This window comes from Peromyscus leucopus, chromosome 17 (genome assembly GCF_004664715.2).
Source record: "Peromyscus leucopus breed LL Stock chromosome 17, UCI_PerLeu_2.1, whole genome shotgun sequence".
Classification (NCBI taxonomy): domain Eukaryota; kingdom Metazoa; phylum Chordata; class Mammalia; order Rodentia; family Cricetidae; genus Peromyscus; species Peromyscus leucopus.
Window position 1 is genome coordinate 8,447,347 of NC_051077.1, and position 22,496 is coordinate 8,469,842.

Genomic DNA, 22,496 nt, shown 5'->3' on the forward strand with positions numbered 1-22,496 from the left:
GCACAAATTCACCAAGGGTCATAGGGGACTTGATATGGCAAACCTTCAAACGATGCCTGGAGTGGTGCTGATGCCCTGTGTGGGGAGAGAGTATTTCCAGAGGGAGAAGCAACTCAAGATCCTGGGATGCCTGTGTTTTTGACTGAGCTTGAACACCAGGTCCAAAGGAGCTGATCAAACCAAAGTGGAGTCAGTCAGGCTAAGTGCCAGACAATGCAAGGGAAGGTGTAAAGAAGTTGAAAGGTCCCAAAGGTAAAAGCAGATTCCAGCCCACCTAAGCCAGCCAAACAAGGCCATCCGAAAGCAAAGTGGAGCCATGGTTCTGCTTCTCTGTTCCCTTCTTAGGAAGCCAAGTCCTGCTCTTACTGCCTGTATAAAGTGAGCACATGACCACTCCAAGGTGTGGCTGAAGGGAAGGGTTGTATTGCAGATATAAGGGAGAGTACAGCCAGAGGCATCTGGAAGAGTCCAGAGCAGGGGCAGCAGTATATTGAACATGGCCAGCAGAGTGGACCAGGCCATGAGAAGATCGGTTAGAAAGGGGGGGGGGGATAAGAGCGAGAGGCAAGGGAGGGGACCAAGATGACCAAGAGAACTCATGGCCAAAATGACAGGGTTATGTAGCCATGAGAAGCTGGGGGAACGGAGAAGTTTAGGGTGGGGGTGGGGTGAGAAGCGCGAAGAAGAGCCACAGGTACCCCAGTGAACCTGGAGGCCAGCAGCAGCAGCAGACACTTTGATATGTTAATAGGTACCAGGTAGCCCTTTGACTGGGTTTCTTTTGCACCTGACACTGCCTGCCTAGTGAAAGCCCCCATGCTGCTATAGTGAAAGAAGCTGCCTCGATTCATGAATTCCCAATAACAGCTAATTACTTGTAATTTAAACTTTTTTTTTTTAAGTTAGGGTCTCTGTGTGATCAAAAGTGGCTTCCAATTCCCAGTCCTTGTTCCTCAGGTGTATACTAACACACTAAAAATTTTTAGCTCTCGACAGACACAAAAGAAGACAATAAAGACATAGTCCCTTGGAAGCAATGGTTCTCAACCCGTAGGTCATGAACCCTTTGCGAGTCGAATGTCCCTTTCGCAGGGGTCACCTAAAACCATCAGAAAACACCAATCTTTACATTAAAATTCATAACAGTAGCAAAACTAGTTATGAAGTAGCAACGAAAATAATTTTATGGTTGGGGGTCACCACAACATGAGGAACTGTATTAAAGGGTCGCAGCCTCAGGAAGGTTGAGAACCTTGGGAAGGTAAATCGGGCAGAGAGCATTCCCATTTCCCAAACAGGAAAGGGACACAGCCCGGTAAATCATCAGTGTCTCTCTGTCCGTAAGGGATCAACAAAAACTTCCTAGTTCATCCTAATCGCAAAGCATATTCCTAAATTCTAAGTTACGAGTCCCCCGAATTTTTAGTGCTGTGTTTTTATCACGCTCGTGAAAGGACTATGGACTTCATGATGGAACAAAGTGTGTGTGTGTGGGGGGGAACCGACTGAACTACGGGTAAAGGAATATTATATACATTTGGCTCTTCTTTTAATAAATAAGGTGCAGGACTGGGTGAGGTGGCTCAGCCAGTAATCCCAGCACTCGGGGAGGCTGAGGCAGGAGGACTGCTGAGAGTTGTGGGCTAGAAAACAAGACCCTCTCTCAAAAAAAATAAAAAATAAAAATAAACAAAAACAAAAACACCAACCAGGGACTATAGAGATGGCTCAATGGTTAAGGACATTTGCTTTGGCAGAGGACACGGATTTGGTCCCCCGGCACCCACAGGGTGGCTCATACCCACGCGTGACTCCTGTGGCGGGGTATCTGCCGCCCTCCTCGGCTTCCACCGGCGCCAGGCACGCACGTGGCGCAACCCATGTGCACGGAGGCAACATCCTCAAGACACAGAAATCAACATCAACAAGGAAGCAAAGACGACGGGAACCCCGTCTACACGAACAGGATGCTTTCAACGCCCCGTGCTCAGGGCGGCTAAAGGACCAGCGGGGACCTTGCTGGCCGGAGTCCTCCTGCACCACCCCCCACCCACCACGGTGCCTACGGCCGGGCCACCTCCCCTTCCCGGCAGCCCTTGCGCGGGGAGGCGGGCCCGTCCCCGGCTCTCCCACGCCCCGCAGCTCCTCGGCGGGAGGTTTGAAGACCCGGGCCCAGGCAGAGGCTCCGGCGGCAGCCGCCGGCCTCCCGCTCCACGCTGCGGGGCTCCCTGTACCGGGTCCCCGGGCGCTACGTTGGAGGAGGGCGCGGAGTAGCGACGCCGCGGCCCTGAAGCGGCAGTGCGGCGGACGGGCAGACGGACGGACCGACTCCAGCCAGGGCGGCCAGCTTCCGGGGCTTTGCCGTGTGTCACGGAGGCGCCTGCAGCACGCGGAGAGGGAAGGGAGGACCCCGGAGGAGCCCCTTCCGGACACGCGCCGGGTCCTGACCCGCCGAGCTCCCCCCGCCACCCCCGGGGGGCGCGGCCTGCGCACGCACGCGCGCGCGCGCCTCTCCGCGCCCTCCTGCCCGCGCACGCTCGCTCCGTCCCGCCGCGCCGCGCCGCGCCGGGTCGGGTCATGGAGTCCTCCGGAGGCGTTGGGGGCGCCTTCCTGAAAGGTGAGGGGACACGCCCCTGGGGGGGGGGGAAGGTCTGCGTGACGCGTGCCCGGAAGTCCGTCCTGGGCCCCCCGGGGTCCCCTCAGACTGGGGTGTCCTCAGAGCTCACCGTTTCCTCACATCCCTCAGGGTTCCGACGACCCGGGTGGACACCCACCCACCCCCATTCACCGTGTGGCCTTCGCCTCCCTCCGTGTCCCTGCCATGGCCCCTGTGGGTCCCCGCTATGGCCCCTGTGGGTCCCCGCTGCGCGTCCCGAGCCCTGGGCAGCTGGCGGGGGCATCAGGTCCCGTGTTAGCTTTCTGAGAGCCTCTCACCTCTAGCGCCTGGGGGCATGGGGGTTGGCGGGGTCAGGAAAAGTAATGATTTGGTAGTAATGGGAGTGGCCTCTCGGTGGGTCCTCCTCAGAGCTGACACTTGTGGAACTCTCTAAGTTTTTGTCGTGCCAGCAGCCCCATTCATTTTACTGGTGAGATCAAGGCTTGTCCCTCCTTTGCTTAGAAGGGCCCTCGTGGTTACCACACCCCCCCCCCCCCCCCGAGTATCTGTTCCCAGGCGTGACTCCACACACTTGAGCACTGGGGTTTGCTGATGATGCTTGTCGAGTTAGGCTTGGAGGAAAGAGGTCTGCGTGGAGGGACTTGGAGGGGTAGAGCTGGAAGAACAAACCAGCAGTTTGCACAATTCTGTAACCAGGGGTGACTGTTTTTCTAATATTACCACAGTATTTTGTAACAGAACCAGGTCTTCTTGCTTTGCTCACGGTTACTTAGCAGTGGGACTCCTGGGGGGCGCAGGGGGCGTTTTTGGAGACAGTCTCTAACCCACCTATAGCCTAGTACTTCTTTTGTAGCTGAGGCTTCCCTTGAGTTTCTGATCCTCCTCCTTAGAGCTGGGATCGTAGATATGGGCCTCCATGCCTTGTTGACATTGCAATAGGCTTAAAACCCAGGACCTAGTGCATGGTAAATAAGCAACTCTACCAACCGTGCTACATCTCCAGCCCTTCTTCAAATTTTAAATTTAGTGGGGGAAAAAATGAAGAATAGCAAGTGAAAACTGTATGAAACTATTTTCTTTCTTCATATATATATTTTTTTTAAAGATAAGGTCTCCTGCAGCCCAAGCTGGCCTCCAACTTGCCATATAGCTGAGGCTGGCCTAGAACTCTTGATCCTCTTGCCTAATCCCTAAATGCTAAGATTACAGGCATGTGCTGATATGCCCAGCTCCATAAACAAAATTTTATTTGAGAGCTTGTTTGGAGGTTCTAGCAGGGGAGCGCAGCTACTCGTATACCCTTGAAGGAAGACCAGCCCTCCTCTATTCGGGGAAGGTCGTCCTCTTCGAGCGCGCAGCTTCAGGAGGGACGCACATGGAGCAGTGAGGGAGGAAGGGGACACCCGCCTAGCCAGCCAGATCAGCCGAGTCAACCCTGGCGATCAATGGGGTGACAGATGTCGAAGCCAGATCGCCCTCACATCCACAAAATTTTATTTGATAAAAGCTATATTGGCTTGTTAACCCACTGTCTGTGCTATGGCCATGAAATTGTGGTGTTGAGAGATAATCTGACCTAGAAAGCCTGTAATAATTACTGTTTCTTTACAGAAAGCATAATCCAGGATAATTAAGCCCAGATTAGGAAGACTTTAAGTACCACCAAAATAGCAGTGATAATTTTTTGAGTGGATTCCTAATAGAAATTTTCACTTATTTTCTAACATAAATAAAACAAGAGAAAAACCTATTGAGCAGGAGGGTATTGCAATTTCCAGTGTATACTTCCTGTTAATGTCTTGCTCATTTTCAGATATTGTGGCCTATGTTGAAGTATGGTCTTCCAACGGAACAGAGAATTACTCAAAGACATTTACCAAACAACTTGAGGATATGGGGGCAAAGGTAAGAAATTAATATCAGAATGATTGATAGCCCGCTGGCATTTTCTTGTTAGGGGAGCTATTCTTTAGAATATGAAGGCTATGGCAGTGGGTAAGTGGTGGGAGACAAAAGAACCCAAATAGGAGTTGGGCAGTAGTTCTTACAGAGCAGATAGTCTTGGAGGCATTATATGAGGAGGAATCTAAGAGGAAACATGAGTCTGGCATTGGTCCTGTAAGGACTGGTACTTGGAATCAAAAGAATAAAGATACAGGAGAATGAGCAGCCTTCTAAGGGAAGGCTGTGGCCTTAGGTGTACTGGAAACATAGGCATTTGACTATCCATATCTGGAGCTTGAGGCAGTCACAGCTCTAAATTGTGAGTGACATCGTGGTCAAGATCTCTGGGGTCAGGAGAGAATATTAACTTTACTGAGATTCTAGTTTGAGTAGTGCTGAAGGAGGTGGCCTTTTGAATATTTAAGGACCAATGATGGCCTGACCACCCACCCAGGAACAAAAGAGAGCAAAGAATATGTCAGGAGAATGTGGAAGCAAGTGTGGAAGAATTTAAAAGATGGGGATTCAGCCAGGCAGTGGTGATACACTCCTTTAATCCCAGCATTTGGGAGGCAGAGGCAGGTGGATTTCTGGTTCAAGGCCAGCCTGGTCTACACAGTAAGTTCCAGGACAGCCAGAGCTATACAGAGAAACCCTGTTTCAAAAACAAAAAAAGATGGCTACCCGCTACAGATGGGGATTCAGAACAGCAGAGCCTTGAGGTTTGAAAACTGCAAGGCAATTGTCTTAGTTCACATCCCATTATAGAGGTAAAGGGGTCCAAGGTGAATCTAAGAGTCCTGGCTTAGGAGGAAACGGAGACAGTGAACATAGACTGCTCAGGTCTTCAGGAGATGCTCACTGACAGGCTGGGTAAAGTGGGTGACAGGCTAACTCAAGGCAGGATAAACATGGGTATTAGAGCAGTACCTGCCTTGCTTAACCACCCTAGTCCATGTGAAGTAAGGTCAAAGGCTTGGAGTAGAGGAATCTGCACAGATGCGCTGCCACTTACAATGGAGTTCAAGCCTATTATACCCATTGTAAGAAAAGAAAGTCCTGTGAATTGAAAATGTATTTAATGTACAGCTTAGCAACTCTGTGTGTGTGTGCAGCAGTGGCTCTTGGGACTGGCTGAGAATTGCTGTTCTTTGCATCATGAGATGTGATGCCTCTCCTACACTTCATAGCCAGCTTAACAAAATACCATTTCTCCTAACAATGTATCACTCTTCTACCACCTCAAAGTAAAGCAATCCTAAGTAAAACTGTGAGAAAGCAGGAACTTTCTGTATGGAAGGTCAACATATTTTTCATTGAAGAGCACAGCATGTTTTGTTACACTGGCGTTCCCGACACCAAGTGGAGTTCTGTTTTAGGAGGGTCTGTATGTAAATTCTGGTTCATGCCTCTGTCTAGATGTAGTTCATGGCAGCCCAGTCCAAGGTGTGGGATTTTACCAGATCCTCCTCTGGTCTAAGGCTTACAGGTGCTGCTTATTGTCTGACAACTTGATGAAAGCCTTGGAGAGAGTGTCCCCAGGTGCTAGGCTGGGCTCCTTCTGATTGCCTTGGGAATGGCTGTGCACTATGAAACTACTACTATGCAGGGCTGTTAAATTTGCAGTGAAACCCGAGAGAGGCCAGTTGTCCTTTGCTTTATACCTTTTAGTGCTGGGGTAGAATTCTTGTCCTTACACATGCTAGTACACTATTGCTAGGTCCCAGTCTCTCTTCTGTTTTGGAAAGGTAATCATTTAAAAAAGTTTCTAAACGTGTGGGTGGAGGACAAGAGAACCTGGCATATGTGTGTGATCAGAAGACAACTTGAGGCCGTCTCCTACCATGCAGGGCCTGTGGAACACATGTAGGTCATCAGGATTGGTGGTGCAAGTACCTCCCTTTACCCACTGAGTCATGTCACCAGACCCCAGATGTTGTGTTTTTAATTTCTTCCTTTTTTAATTTGCTTTCATATTTCCAGTGTACAGTACTTTCCAAGGAGGATGAAGCCCAACCCCCCCCCCCAAGATGCCTGAACCTACAGATAGTACAAAACTACAAAACCCTATCTAGGCATACACACCCATGAGCCTGGCTCAATGGTGTAGGACAGTATCCCAGCTACTTGAGAGAATGAGGCAGATAACCAAGTTGAAGATACCTTATAGGGTCCTGTATCACAATTTAAAACTAGAAAGGGTCAGGGATCTAGGTATAAAATTTAGTAGTAGAACATCTGCCTAACTTGCTTAAGACCGTAGGTTCAAGCTCCCCCGTGCTGGGATTACATGCATGTACTGCCATATCTGACTTCTTACACAGGTTCAGGGAATCAAACTTGTAGGATTTTTTTTATTATTATTATTATTCTTTTGGCACTTTTACTCTTCTGGGGAGCCCACCATCCAGCTCCCAAATAAATACACACATGGAGGCTTATTATTACTTATGATTGTCCAGCCTTAGCTTGCTTGTTTCTTGCCAGCTTTTTTTTAAACTTAAATTATCCCATCTATCTTTTGTCTCTGGGCTTTTATCTTTCTCTATTCTGTATACCTTTCTTTACTTGGAGGCTTGCTGTGTAGCTGGGCTCTGATGTCCTCCTTTTCTTGCTCCTTTTCTTTTTCCCAGATTTCTCTTCCCATTTATTCTTGCTGCCTGCCAGCCCTGCCTAGCCTTTCTGTCTGCCCAGCTGTTGACTATTTAGCTCTTTATTAGACCAATCAGATATTTTATACAGGCAAAGTATCACAGCTTAACAGAGTTAAGTGTTCCACAGTATATACAAATGTAACACATCTTAAAATAATATTCCACAACACAAACTGAGGACATCAGTGCTTGCAAAGCAGTCATGTCACTGACAGCCATTTCCCCAGTCCCAAAAAGCCTATTTTTGACATGGCTCTATGAATCAACTTGATGAGTATTTTAGCTGATTGTAAACTGTTAGCATGCCTTCTTTTTCCTTGAAGGAATGTCTTCATTACTTTTTTGATGCAAAGTCTCACTGTATGGATGTCCTCAGTCTCATAGTGATGACCCTCCTACCTCAGTCTCTCAAGTGCTAGGGTTACAGGCTTGTGCCACCATGTCCAGCTCCTACATTACTGTCTGACTTCAGATTGCTGTTGATAGTGTCTGAGCTAGTTGTTATTTCTCATTGCTTTGTGGTGATATTTTATTTGTGCTTTAATAAAACTTGCTGGAGATCAGGGGAAAAGGCCAGCCATTTTAAGTAAACGAGCACACGCCCTTAATCTGATCACTTATCAGGCAGGGTCTCTGTGTTCAAGGCCATACTAGGGAACAGCCAAGAGTGGTGACACACACTTTTAATCCCAGTGCCAACCATAGAGATCTGGAGGCCTGCACAGACAGACAGTGACAAGGAAGGTGGACTAAGGTAGCCAATGAGAGGGCAGAACAGCAAGGCAATAAAGGCATGGGTAAGACAGGAAGAAGCTTGAATTTTGAAGCTGCAGAGTTGGTGAGGTAAGGTGGGCTTTCTCTATTTCCCTGATCTCTCTAAGGCTTCCACCCCTATATAAGACCATTTAGAAATTGATCTACATTGCTTGAAGTTGGTCTTACCTCTATCTTCTCACCCATTTCCACCCTTTCAACATTTGTCTTTATTCCAGATAGTCTCTTAATTCCATGATGGCATGTGTACTGGCTAGTTTTATGTCAGCTTGACACAAGCTAAAGTTGTCTGAGAGGAGGGAGCCTCAATTAGAAAATTCCTCCATAAGATCAGGTTGTAAGCAAGCCGGTAGAGTACTTTCTTAATTAGTGATTGATGGAGGAGGGCCCAGACATTGTGGGAGGTACTGGGTTCTATAAGAAAGCAGGCTGAGCAAGCCAATAAGCAGCACTCCATGGCCTCTGCATCAACTCCTGCCTCCAGGATCCTGCCTTGTTTGAGTTCCTGTCCTGACTTCCTTCAGTGATGGACAGTGATGAAGCATGAGACAAACCAGCTGGGCAGTGGTGGTGCAGGCCTTTAATCCTAGCACTCAGGAGGCAGAAGCAGGCGCATCTCTGAGTTCGAGGCCAGCCTGGTCTACAGAGTGAGTTCCAGGACAGCCAGGGCTACACAGAGAGGCCCTGTCTCTGGTGTGAGGGGAGGGAAGACAAACCCTTTCCTCCCCCAGTTGCTTTGGTCATGATGTTTTGTTCCTGACAGCAATAGTTAGTAACCCTAACTAGGATATGTGATTGCTGTGGCCCTTTGTTCACACTTGTGCTATGCCTTTGAAGGGTTCTTTTGATCCAGAATGCATGTCCTTGAATTTGAGAATGTTTTCCTTGATCATTTCTTTAATAATTTTTGCTTCATCTCCCCAATTTGTTTATGTTTTAACTCTATAACTTGGCTTCAGGATCATGATCTGTGCTTTTTATGGTCCTGTCTTACCCTGTTACCTATTTTCTGTGTGCTCTGTTGCTGGAAGATTTTCTTTACTTGGCTGTATACTATTTCTATGGAATTTTTTTTTCCATTCTTAAATTTGTAGTAACTCTAGGTCTTGACCTCTTTGAAATATCTGATCATATCACATAAATACTGCATCATCTCAAAATTCTGATTTTAATTTTAATTAGATATGTATTCCCCTTGCTGTTTGTTTCCTCCACGTTACATTGTTTCTCTTTCTTGTAGAGGGATTTTTCACTTGTTTATTAATTTCTTACTTATCGAGACAGGGTCTCATGTACTCAGGCTGGTCTAGAACTGGCTGTGTAGCAGAAAATGGCCTTGAATGTGTGGTTCTCCTGTCTGGACCAAAGCACTAGGACTACAGGTGTTTCCCACCATACCTGGTTTTTGAAAATGGTGGGAGGATAGAACCCAGTTCTTTGTGTGCGCTAGGCAAGCATGCTACCAACTGTGCTATACCCTCAGTCTAATATGGAAAGTTTTAAAGAAGAGTTTAAGGTGTGCGTGCCTATGCGTGTGCACACATGCCACAACTTGTGCGGAGGTTCAAGGATGATGAGGGAGTGAAATATCCTTGTGTCTGCTAGTCTTTCCAGCTGATTTACAGGTAGTGCCTCCTTCTGTCCATTTTTCTTTTCCTGCCCCTTTATTCTCAGGGACTCCACCTGGTTTGTTCTCTCCCGTTCTCTTTATCTTGAAGTTGCTACTCTGTTCTGTGCTTGGAAGCTTTATTGTGGGGTAAGGGTGACAGGAGCCGAAGCTTTATTGGGGTAAGGATGACATGAATGCTAATCCTCATTCTGACTGCAGCAGATGTATTTTGGTGGGGAGAGGTTGAGACAAGGTCTCACTATGTAGCTCTGGCTGTCCTAGAACTCTCTACGTGAACCAGGCTGACCTTAAACTCATAGAGATCCTCCTGCTTCTGTCTCCTAAGTGCTGGGTGCTGGGATTAAAGTTGCATACCACCATGCCATGCAAAAGCATCATTCCACATTCATCACAGTATTGTTTCCTGGTGCATTCTGAGAAGTGAAATTCTGGGGTAAGGGTTTTGATCATTGCATTTTGACAATTTTTGAGCAATGTTCTTTTTTAATTATTTTAAGAAATTATGAATAGATAGCAGTGAACTTTGGTTTTTGGATTTTGTCTACAGGTTTCAAAAACTTTCAACAAGCAAGTGACCCATGTGATCTTCAAAGATGGATATCAGAGCACCTGGGACAAAGCCCAGAAGACAGGGGCAAAGCTGGTTTCCGTCCTCTGGGTTGAAAAGTAAGTAGTTGTCCTCTATTTTTTTTTTTTTTCCTGCAGTTTTCTAAGATTGGCAAAAATCGAGTTTTAGTGCTTTGCTTGGTGATAGAATTTGATAATATTTGGTTTTCATCTTTTCTCAGCCTTCTGTGGAGGCAAGTACGTTAATATCTTTAAGCCTCACCCTCTAGAACTGAAAAATAGCTGAAATGCTGGTCCTGTGTAGAGGGGAGGTGAGTGTGAAGGCCTAAGGTAGGGGTATGCCTTGGATGTGCAGGAGATGTGGAGAGTGTGACCGAGCACTGTGTATTGTTAGCCAATGTTGCTGTTAACATAGACCTGCATCACAGGAGCTTATTTTCTCACAGCTCCGGAAGCTGTGTACCTCAGGTATCTGCGACTTGTTTCTTTTGAGACATCCTTGGCCTCTATGTAGCCACCTTCTTCCTATGCTTTCATGGCATCCCCTCTGTTGATGTTTCTGTCCTCATTTTCTCTTAAAAGCTTATCAGTCATGTTGAGTTAAGCCTTCAACAATGACTTCCCTTACCTCAGTTACTTCTTTAAATATCCTGTCTCCAGGTTTTGTTAGTTAGGAACACAAACTTGTGGGGTTTGATGCCAATCCAGCCATCAAAGGGAAGTTTAGGTGGAGTTGAGGTCAGTAGGTCAGGGTGCACAGTGGGAAGGATGACGTGGAATTGTGCTTGGTGACTGAGGTTCGTGCGGAAGCTGACAGTGTTGGGGAGCCGTTGGATGTTCGGCTCAGACTAGGATGGTAGCCATGTGGTAGTGCGACTGACCAGTTCAAGATTTAAAAAAAGTACTTGTGTGTTTGTATGTATATAACTTTCTGTGTAATGTACATGTGTGGGGTTGCTGAGGAAGGCTGTTCATTGCTTGATGTAGGCTGGGAACTGAACCCTGACTCTGGATACAGGAAGATGGCATTGGCTGAGACTGGGCAGGCTTTAGAGAATTGGAGGTGGTAGCTGGAATGATGCGGAACAGAGTCAGGACTTTGTATTGAGATGTGTGGAATCAAATTTCAGATACTTACTAGACTTGCTGTAGAGGTGACAGGTGAGTAGGTAGACAAGTTCAGGGCGAGATTGGCTACTAAAATGGGGGGGATGTCTGTACTGGGCTGTGAATTAAAAGCTCTATGCCAAAGGTGAGCCTAGGTAAGCAGATGGAGGGGGAAGAAGGTTGAGTGTGTCTGGGTCTGGAAGTCAGGCCGAGAGGAATGGGGGAGGATGCTGAAAAGTGGAGTGTTGACTGGCCAGGCTGATTGGTTTTCAGAAATGACCAGACCATCTGTGTCCATCAGCTCAGTTACGATACCCTATCTGGACTTGTGTCAGATCCCACAAGGGAGGGGCTCCGTCCTTCAGGTCTATATTGACTTGAGATGGTAGTTATAGGTCCAGGCCTCTACCACTTCTGCCCCACCAGCTATGAATAGGGCTTCCATTAGTCCCTCTTGAGTTGATGGTTGTTTGAATAGCTAACATTATTTAAGGAAGAACTCTCCTCACCTCCCCTGGTCTGTCAGGACTCGTCTCACTTCTCTGGTTTGTTACAAAGGTGCTTCTCAGGAACAACCAAGTAGAAATGCACATAAGGTGCTTGTGCCTGAAGCCCTCTTCCCCTCTGTAGGGCACGACCTTCTCTATCTATTACAACACCTGAAGGCTCATCCAACTCCCTTGTTGGGTTGTGTAGGGCTGAATCTTTAGTGCTTCTGTTTTTGGAGGTGTGTGAGTAGGGTGGAAGTTTTAGCCTCAAATTCTCAATTGATTCTTCTGTGCTAGCCAGGTTCCCACCATAAAGATAGTCACTAGCAGAAACTTAATAAGAACAGATCATATAAATAATAAAAGATTAATATTCATTAACATTAATAATGTTAGGGGGTAGAAGCTGTGAGAACTGGGACAATGATCACATAGATTTCAAATTATAATACCCACATTTGTTCTAGGCCAGTTTTGGGTTTACAGCAAAATAGATCAGAAAAGGGGTTGGGGATTTAGCTCAGTGGTAGAGCACTTGCCTAGCAAGCACAAGGCCCTGGGTTTGGTCCTCAGCTCTGGAAAAAAAAAAAAAAGGATCAGAAAGTATAATGTTGATATTCCTGCCCCTACCCAGCCTCCCTCACAGTCAGCTTCCTGCTCAGGACTGGTGCATTCCTGGAAGTTGTCCAGGAACCAGCATGCATATGCCTTCGTCACTCTGAACTCAGCCTTACTGTTTTCTTTTAGATTTCTCTTAGTGTTCTAAAATCGCAAGGTGACTCCTTTATGATGTAGGATTCAGGAAATTTCCTATTTCAGAGACCTTTTTCAGATTATCTGTTAGCAAAGACAGAAATTTACTGCCGAAGTTTCTCATACCTCAGGTATGGATGAGATGGAATAGGGAGAACAGATGGGTTCCATTTGTTAGATAAAGGGAAGGAGGGGTGGCTCATGTGGTCCTGGTGCTTGGGACTGAGACAGGATCATTGGACTTCTGGGCTATCACAGGCTACATAGGAAGACCTTGTCTAAAAACCAACAACAAAATAATGTTTTTAAAAGAGGTTATAAAAAGAGGCTCTCTGAGCCGGGCGGTGGTGGCGCACGCCTTTAATCCCAGCACTCGGGAGGCAGAGCCAGGTGGATCTCTGTGAGTTCGAGGCCAGCCTGGGCTACCAAGTGAGCTCCAGGAAAGGCGCAAAGCTAAGCAGAGAAACCCTGTCTCAAAAAAAAAAAAAAAAAAAAAGAGGCTCTCTGGGAATTACTGGGTGTCTGTGGAAGTGGAAGCTTTAGTGCTATGAATTTCACATGCAAGTGATTATCCTACACTCAAAATGCTCCAGGCAAGAAATGTTTTCAGATTTGGAGATATTTGCATCAACTTACTGGATGAGCATCTCAAATATGAAAATCTGAAATCTGAGAGGCTTAAAAGTCCAGTTTTAGGAACTGGGGATGTAGCTTAGTTGGTGGAGTGTTTGCCTAATATTCATGAAACCCTGAGTAGATTACCACATAAACCAAGCGTGTGTACACCTTTAACCCTGCACTGGGGAGGTAGAAGCAGGAGAATCAGTTCAAGTTCATCCTTGGTTGCAGAGGGAGTACAAAGTCAGCCCGGACTATATGAGGCCCTATGTATTACTTGATTTTCTTGTTAACCCTCTCTCTCTCTCTTTTTTTTTAAACAGAGAGAGAGAGAGAGAGAGAGAGAGAGAGAGAGAGAGAGAGAGAGAGAGAGAGAATACTAAACTCTGACCATTTCATATATCTAATGATTCTGCCCAACTTTATGTTAGAATACATGTAGACCTTTAGTTGACTATATACTGGAGCAATCTTAACATGTTTGTCCCACTTTTTAAAAATAACTTTTTGAAATTTTATTTTTAATACCTGTATTTACTTTATGTATATGAGTATTTAGGTTCAACATGTGTGTACAGTGCCCACAGAGGTCAGAAGAGGTCATTGGACCACCTGAAACTAGAACTATGGATGGTTGTGAGTTACCATGTGGATGCTGGAAACAGTCGAGGTCCTCTGCAAGAACAGCATGTGTGCCTAACACTGAGCCATGACTCCAGATCTTGTCCCATTGTTCTTAACAAATATAAAATCATACTTTGTATGACAGAGGTTCTCTCTCAGTTGGTGGAGTATTTATTTGCCCAGCATGCACAGAGCCCTAGATTGACCCCCTAGTGCAGTAAAAAGTGGGGCCATGTGCATGTCTTTAATCCTGTTATTTAACTTGGGAGTCATACCTGTGCCCCAAGTCAAGCCTGGCCATGTGAAGTCAATAAGCCAATTAAAAGCTAGATTAATAGTGGGAAGCAGAAAAATGGTGATCAAGAAGGGATGAAGACACACTTTGGGGGTGTCTCCCCTCGGAGTGAGCTGACTGCAGTGGAAGATAAAGATGGACGTTCCCAGCAACTGCTGGGGTCATTTTCCTCTTTTCCTTCACCTTTACTTGGTGAAGCAGAAAAATATGTTTGGACATTGAATAAATCTGCTTTCTGCTGTTAAGTCATCTCTTATAATTGGCTTATTGAGTTTGGGTAGCCAGACCTGATTTGGGGCACAGGCTGTAACCCCCAAGTTACAATCCCAGCACTCCCAGCTGGGGATATGAGTTAGGGAGTAGGTGGGTAGAGGCAGGAGGAAGATCAGAGTTCAAGGTCATCCTCTGCTACATAGGAAGAGTTGTTTGAGGCAGTATGGGCTGTGTAAGACCCAGTCTCCAAAAAAAAAAAGAAAAAAGAAAAAAATGCCCTTTGTAATAGAGATGCAGGAAATAGCATAACTGGTCTGATAAGACATTTTTATTTACTTTTCTATTCAGAATCATTGTGACATTGAACCTAGCTATACACTAGTGTTCTGTAGATATATGTCTTTCCACAAGTTTAAATGCCAGAAATGGCATTTTTTTTTTTTTTTTTTTTTTTAAGCTCAAAGGGGTGTGCACATTGTAATTTGTGGTAGATGCTGTCAAATTTTCCTGGAAAGAATGCCTTAACGTCTATCTTTTCAAGTAATATTAAAAGATGTCTTAATTTATAAGTAAAAAGTATTGTTTTTATTCTAATTTTTCCTAATTTTAAGTGAACTGAGATGGCCTCTGTTAATCACTGGTCTGACTTCTCTTAACTGCCCAGGGTCACTTAACAGTTTTTCATTGGCTGTGCTCATGTGTGTGTGGCTTCTAGGGTCACTAAATTCCCATTGTGTGGGGTCTCTTGGGCACCAGGTTTCAGACTATAACAGTCTCTGATTAAAAGGACGTTTCTTTTGGACAAGAGAAAATTTTATATCCCAGAAAACGAAAGATGAAGACAGAATAATTAAAGATCAGCCTGGCTCTCTTCTCCTGGGTCTTTTGGAGAAAGTTGATCCTAAGTTAAAATTTTAAAACATCCATTAACACACGTAAAAAGTTGAAATGCATCCATTTGGTGTTGTCAGCCTATTAAAGGAAGGTCTAAGACTGGGGTGGGTCCAGGACCGAGGCCTGTGGAGGAGTAACTCTTCGGGGTTAGTGTGGCTGCAAGGGAGGAGATCATGAGGAACCTGCAGTGGCCACTTTTCAAAGCAGTGCGTGACAGACCAGCAGGTACACTGCTGTGAGACTGACTCACTGGCTGCCGTTTGCAGAGTCTCAGCATGCCCCCACATGTGCATCCTCTTAGGAGAGCTGGGATGGACTAGAGGTGGCATGAGGCTAACAGAAGGTAGAGACGGCGATTTGGTTTCTAGTGTGACATGAGGAAAGAAGAGCCTGGCAACTTCCGGTGACTTAGCAGACACTAAGTATTTCCACAAATGCCCTTTCTTTGCACAGTTACATAGTTACATTTCCTTTTTTAGCACCTAGTTCAGCTACAGTCTCCTCCAACAAGATTCTAAGATCATAATCCTATGCCCTGCTCGATTCAAGTCTGGACCCAGCAGCCTGGGGAGAGATGGAGACTGGTGCGTAGCCACTCCGCTTTGTTCTGACCCTCACTGTGTACAACCTGGTGTTCAGTACTCAGAACTCAGGTCCCAGTAAAATCTACTGTGTTCTCTGCTCCACGACCCCTCAACTCCTCCTTCCTGTGTTCTTCCTTGTGTCCCGGGGATACTGTGTGTTAGGACTGTGTGCTAGCCAAGTGATTTTCAGATATGTGCAGTACTAATGTGATGTGTCTGTTAGAAACAGTACACTGCTGCTTAGGTGACTCATTGACGCTTTAGGGGGTAAAGGGCGATGGTTTGGGGGAGGTGAAGGCGCAGCAGGGCTACCCTGGTGAGGGAGTGGCAGTTACAGGTATCTCCTGAGGGGAAGCTTTCCTAGTGGGATAGAAGCAGATGTGGCCTCCCTGGGCTCTGAAGTGGCTACAGCGGGTGTCAGGACTGCCTTGAAACACTTCTCTCCTTGGCCACTAGATGGAGTGCCAGTGCTACCATTTTCCACTTCTGAAGAATACTGAAAGTCTACTAGGAAGCATTTTCTGTTCATCATATTGAGGAGGTGTCAGATAAATGTGAGGCTTTTTGTTATCAGTGGAGTTTGGTTTTATTATTTTTAATTACGTGTCTGTGTGGGTATGTGCATGTGAGTTACCCAGGGAGGCCAGAGGCATCATTAGATCTCCTTGGAGTTAACAGCTGGTTATAACTTGCCTGACATTATTCTCTGGGAATCGAGCTCCAGTCCACTGGAAAAACATTACATGCCCTTAACTACTGATTCATCTCTCTAGACCTTGTTTTTGTGTAGCACGAATCTTAAAAGATCTTATTAATAAAAACAAACCTGGAGCCAGGTATTGGGGTGAATGCTGAAAGATCAGAGAAGCATAACAAGCTACAGCCACCTCACTTTGCTAATTCCTCAGCTGATCCTATTTCCTCAGACTGGAAGCCTCTGAGTCCTCATCCAGAATGAATCTCAGCTGAACTGCTGCTAAAAGCCTAAAAGCTTAACCGACCCTAGTTCCTGGTTTTCACACCTTATATACCTTTCTGCTTCCTGCCATCACTTCCTGGGATTAAAGGCGTGTGTACTATGCCTGGCTGTTTCCAGTGTGGCTTTGAACTCAAAGAGATCTGGATGGATCTCTGCCTTTAGAATGCTAGGATTAAAGGTGTGTGTGTGCTACCATTTTCTGGCCTTTATGTATATCTAGTGGCTGTTCTGTTCTCTGACCACAGATAAGTTTATTAGGGTGCAATATATTGGGGAACACAATATCACACATTTCCACTTTTTTTGTCTAAAATTTAAAAAAGCTTATAACTAATACAAGAAAAACTATATCTAATAAGTATACACAATATATACAGTCAAGAGTTACATTAACAATGTCTAGACCATTAATATTTGACAGATTCAGACAAAAAACTCCATTTTATATATATTAACAATGTCCAGTCCATTAACATTTGACAAATTCAGATAAACAATTTTCATTACTTATCCTATTTAAAACAAGTAGTTCCTTTTTAAAAGTAGGTTCAATAATCTCCCTTTTTATCTTATATCCCTATTCTCTTTTTTCTTTTCATATTAGATTCAGTAATCTACCTTTTGTCATTTTTATATCTTCCCCTTTTTCTTCTTAGAGTAGATTGAATGATCTACTCCATTTATCCTATTCTTTATCTTTTTTCTCAGAGTAGATTCAATGATCTACCTCATAACTATAATTCTCTTCTTTTTTTTAAACAAAAATTCTGAATCTAATCTTCTTGTTCAGAATTTTTCCTGACCATTAACAATTAACAACTTGTAATGAACCATCATAAACAATGACAGTATCCATAACTCATTAAACAACAAAAAACCTCCCATCCCACATCTTGGGAATGTGGGTGTCGTTTTCTTAAAATTACTTCCTGCTTTCTGGGGGGCAAAGGCATCTTTAGGGAATCCTGGAAAGAAAATTTTTGAGTTAATTGTCAAGTTCTGAGAGATTTAGCTGTATCATTTGTCCAGTCTCTGCATAATGGGGAAGTGAAGGACTGTCTCAAGTCCTTGCTCGGGTAGTCTGTGAATTTCGATCATCTCAGCTAGCCATCTCGAAATTGTCCTGAGCAGTTTGTAGTCCAAAGCAGATTTTTCTGTGGTGTTGATCAGCTTAATGGCTTTATCATAGTCTGTGTGGAATCATTGTTGTGGGGTCCTGTCATCCTTTTGAAGATTTCAAAGTTGCTATTAGGCGTAGTCATGGTTCCCTGCAGATTTTATTTTATTTTATTTTATTTTATTTTTTTGTGCCTCCTCTGGTTTGGAGCAATCACAGTTTGATAAATGTCTGCCTCTGGGAACCATGAACGTTCTTCCCTAGAAGAAAATATCTTCACAGCAATTTCTCCCCACCATTTGTCTTGCCAAACTTTTCCAAACTGACCTTTGCTGACGCTTTCTTGTAACATGATAATCCTGGCAATTCTTTGAACCAGCAGCAGTAAACCCTTCGTCCCAGGTAGCAGCATCACCGCAGTCACCCAACACAATGATAAGCAGCCAGCAACTCGGAGCAGCAGCCACTGCCTCCATGGTCCCACCACCACCGTTTGTGGATCAGCCCTGGCTGCAGCTTCTCCTTAGAAAGCCTCCTAGGCCGGCTTCAAACTCAGGAATCCTCCTACCTCTGCCTCCTTCAGTAAATCCTACTGGCATGCACCACAACAACTGGCAACATGTAGCTCGGATCTGAGCTGGGGCCCACAAGGCCACAGGCGAGCAGCTTTTTTGTGAATTCATACCATGAATGGGCAGCAGATGTAGCACGAATCTTAAAAAGGTCTTATTAATAAAAACAAACCTGGAGCCAGGTATTGGGGTGAATGCTGAAAGATCAGAGAAGCAGAACAAGCCACAGCTTCCTCACCTTGCTAATACAAAACTCACTTTGTAGCCTGAGCTGGTGTGGAACTCACTATATTGATCATGCTGGTCTTGAACTCACAGAGATCCACCTGCCTCTGCCTCCAGAGTTCTGGGATTAAAGATGTGTATAACCATGCCTAGTTCAGTGCGAGTTTTTACCGAGTAGCTTCATACTTTAACGCCTGTGTGAACATGCAAGTCCCTTGCCGAGATTTATGTTACTGGCATCATGTTTCACTTCATGTGGGAACTGACTGAATTCCAAATCTGAGCCTGTACACCTGTCACTCTGATAGGTGAGTTATTGTGACACTTATTCTGGAGTTAAATAATGTCTTCTATAACTATGTCACTAGACCAGGCACACATTTTGCTGGTTTGAATCGAGCCTTTCCCCAAACTGTTAGCTGTAGAACATGTGTAGTAATTCTATAACTTGGGCAGCTGGTCTGTGAGCTAAACTTAGTCTGTAAACCAGAAGGGAGGTGGCAGTGCCTACACAGCAGAGCTGGTGCAGACGTCTCCAGAGTAGCTGACCTTGTCCTTATGCTGACCAGGATATTCTATAGGTGGTAATAGGATCCCCAGGTTCAGTTTCTCTTAGGTTCAGATGAGTCCTAACCATTTCCTTCCTTTTACTGACATTTTTCTTGAGTGAGAACAAGCTGGTAAGAACTCCTCAGGGTTAGACTCATAACCAGGCTAGAGAAGAAGCACTTAAGAGACATTTCCCTCCTCTGCTCTTTCGCCATTCTTACTGGCCTTTATTGTTTGGTTGGTGGTTTTGGTTTTTCCCTTTCATCTCCAGCCTGCTCTCATCTCACCATGTGTCTGTAGCTCAGGCTGGCCTTCAGCTTGTCGTAGTCTTTGTGTGTCTGCCTCCCCAGTGCTGAGATCATTGGCATGAGTCAGTACACCCAGCTCTTTGGTTAGGACCGTTCTGAAGCTATGGGCTTCTAGAGGCTTACATGATGGGATTGTTTTTTAAAACCAGCTTTGTAAATGTGTGGCTTAAATCAAGTGTGGGGGCTCATGTCTGTAACACTAGCACTTGGGAGGCTGAGACAGGGGCATCACTGAGAGTTCAAGGCCAGATCAGGCTATATAACTACTTCCAGACAGCCTGGGGTACAGTGTGAGACTGTCTCAAAATGTACCCATTTGAGTTTGCAGATCAGTGTGTTACGTCATGACCACCAAACTCAAAATCTAGGGGTTTACAACCTTTCAGAGTACCACCTGCCCCTTTGCAGCAGCTTCCTTCTCCCAAACCCCACCCTGGAGCAGCCTCTGCTCTGGATCAGTTTCCCTGCTGTAGGATTTCGGGCAGATGGACTCTTCCAGCATGTAAGGCTTGGCTTCCTTCAGTCAATGTGATATTTTAGAGACTTCTCCATGTCTTATGCAGCAATAGTTTCCTTCATTGTTTAGCCAAGTAGTATCTATTGCATTTACATACCACAGTGTGTTTGCCAGTGGTAGAAATCTGAACAGTTTTCCATTTTTGGTTACTATGAATGAAGTTGTTATGGAGATTTGTGTTTGTGCCTTACTGTGTTTTCATTTCTTGTGGTTTATTACTCAAACAAGGTGGCCGCATGGTTTCACGTTCCTACAACAGTGTGAGTGTTCTTTTGTTCCGTGCTTTCACCCACACTTGGGGTTTGTCCATCATTTAAATTTAGCTATTAAGAGTGGATATATAGCAGTCTCTCTTACGTTCTCATTTACATATCATACAGTTTTCTCAGTTAAAGTATACATTCATGGCTTTTAAACATACTCAGAGTCGTGCAGCCATCTCCACAATTTAAAGCATTTTGTACCTTGAACTGAAGCCTGTGCCCTTAGCAGTCACTCCCCATGTCTATTTGCCCATCACTAGGAAACTCTAAAGGCAGAGCATGGACAGTTTGTATCAATGCAGTCAAGTGTGGCAGCACCTGAGCTTCCATCTTTGCAAGGTCCATCATGTTGTCATTCTTAGTTGCTTCCTTTTTCTGACCAAATGATGCTCGATTGTATGGATGTATGCGCGCGCACACACACACACACACACACACACACACAGATTAAGAAAAGGACTTAGACATTACAGGGCTTGGGGTGTAGCTTAGTTTCTTTTCTGTTGCTGTGATAAAAATACCCTGACAAAAGCAACTTAGGGAGAAAAGGTTCGTTGGACTCATAATTCCAAATTACAGTCCATCATGGCAGGCAAGTCACAGCAGCAGGGGATGAGAGACTTGGTTCTGTTACATCCACAGTCAGGAATAGAGAACAGTTAATGCACATGTGCTAGTGCTCAGCCTGCCCTCCCCATTTACACAATCCCAGACCCCTTGTTCAGGGCATGGTCTCATCCACAATTAAGGCGGGTCTTCCTTCATCCTTTAACGAAGTCGAGACAGCTTGTCAAAGACATTCTCCGAGGCAAACCTTAATCTAGAAAGTCCCTTGTAGATATGCCCCGAGGCCTACTTCCTAGGTCTTAGAGGCTGAGTTGTCAGTTACCACTGACCATCACAGGGTAAAAGGCAGGCATTGTTCGATCGACCGTGAACATTATCTGGTGTGTGTTTCAAGATTTTTTAAAAATAATTTTTAAATTTTTTAATTATTTATTTTTATTTTATATGTGTTGGAGTTTTGCCTGCCTGCATGTCTGTGTGAGGGTGTTAGATCCCCTGGAATGGAAACAACAGACAGTTGTAAGATGCCATGCTCGGAATTGAACCAGGGTCCTCTAAAAGAGCAGTCAGTGCTCTTAACCATTGAGTCATTTCTCCAGCCCCAAGATTTATTTTTATATACATGTATGAGTGCCTGCATATATGTATGTGTATCACATGCATGCAGTGTCCACAGAGGCCTGAAGAAGGCATCAGATCCCATGAACTGTGGTTAGGTACTCAGACTGATCCAGTGCCCTTAAGGGCACTGCTCAGTCATCACTCCAGCCACCGGAAATTTGTTTTTAACCTCAGGGTGCCCTTCTCTTAGAGATACATATGCATTCTTTGCACACAAATGTTCTTTCTCTTTATACCAATGTACATAATAAAATTTTGTTAAGCTGGTGGTTTGTGCTTACACTTCTGATAGGAACTAGGTAGCTGGATCTTGAGTCTACCATGAACACACTTCTGTCATATAGAGTTGTTTTTCCTTCACTGAGTGCTGCCGCCATCCCTTTGTCCAAACTTTTGGGTTCCAGTTGTCTCACATGGACCCACAGCTCCACCCTGGTGTTAGGGGAGTGGGCCTGGCTAGGCACCATGTCCACACCTGTTTCCCTGCTCTTCCCTGTTTGTTCTGTGTGTCGCCATCTCCCCAGCACACACCCAGAGGCTGGAGAGGACCTGGAGTCCTTGACTCCTCTGCACTCTGCTAGGCCTGGGTTTTCTTTTCTTTATTTGTTTGCTCGACAGTTCCCCAAGCAGCTCTTATCTACTCTTTTTTGTTGGTTTGTGTCCTTTTTGTTTACTCTTGCTGGTCTTTTATTGGGATTTAGGGGAACAAGAGAAACTTGTGCACTTGCTCTGTCATTTTACCCAGAGGTCAAGGCCCAGTTTATTATCTAAACAGTGCTCAGTTACGTCCCCAGCCCTGCTGTGCCTGCACTGTTACTGTGAACCTCCAGGGGCTTCTACCTCCTTGGTTACTCTCGTGCACCTGGAATCTGAAGAGGTGACCTCTCTAGGACACCTCCTTCCCCACCCATCTTTCCTTAGATAGAGCCCACAGGAGCAGGAGACAGTCTCTTGAGGGAGGCACCATGTCCTCAGGGGAACCAGAAATCTTTGTGCGATGCTTTCTCCTAATTGGG

The 22,496-nt window shown here is 45.3% G+C and overlaps 1 protein-coding gene across 1 annotated transcript in view; it reads left to right on the forward strand.

The window, feature by feature from the left end:
• Positions 1–2,114: 2,114 nt before the first annotated feature.
• Positions 2,115–22,496, forward strand: part of Mcph1 (microcephalin 1) — a 207,893-nt gene continuing 187,511 nt past the window's right edge. Inside the window, 3 exon segments of the mRNA XM_028882066.2 lie at positions 2,115–2,617; positions 4,431–4,522; positions 10,167–10,285. Of these exon segments, the coding sequence (XP_028737899.1) occupies positions 2,578–2,617; positions 4,431–4,522; positions 10,167–10,285 (251 nt within the window). The 5' untranslated portion in view covers positions 2,115–2,577.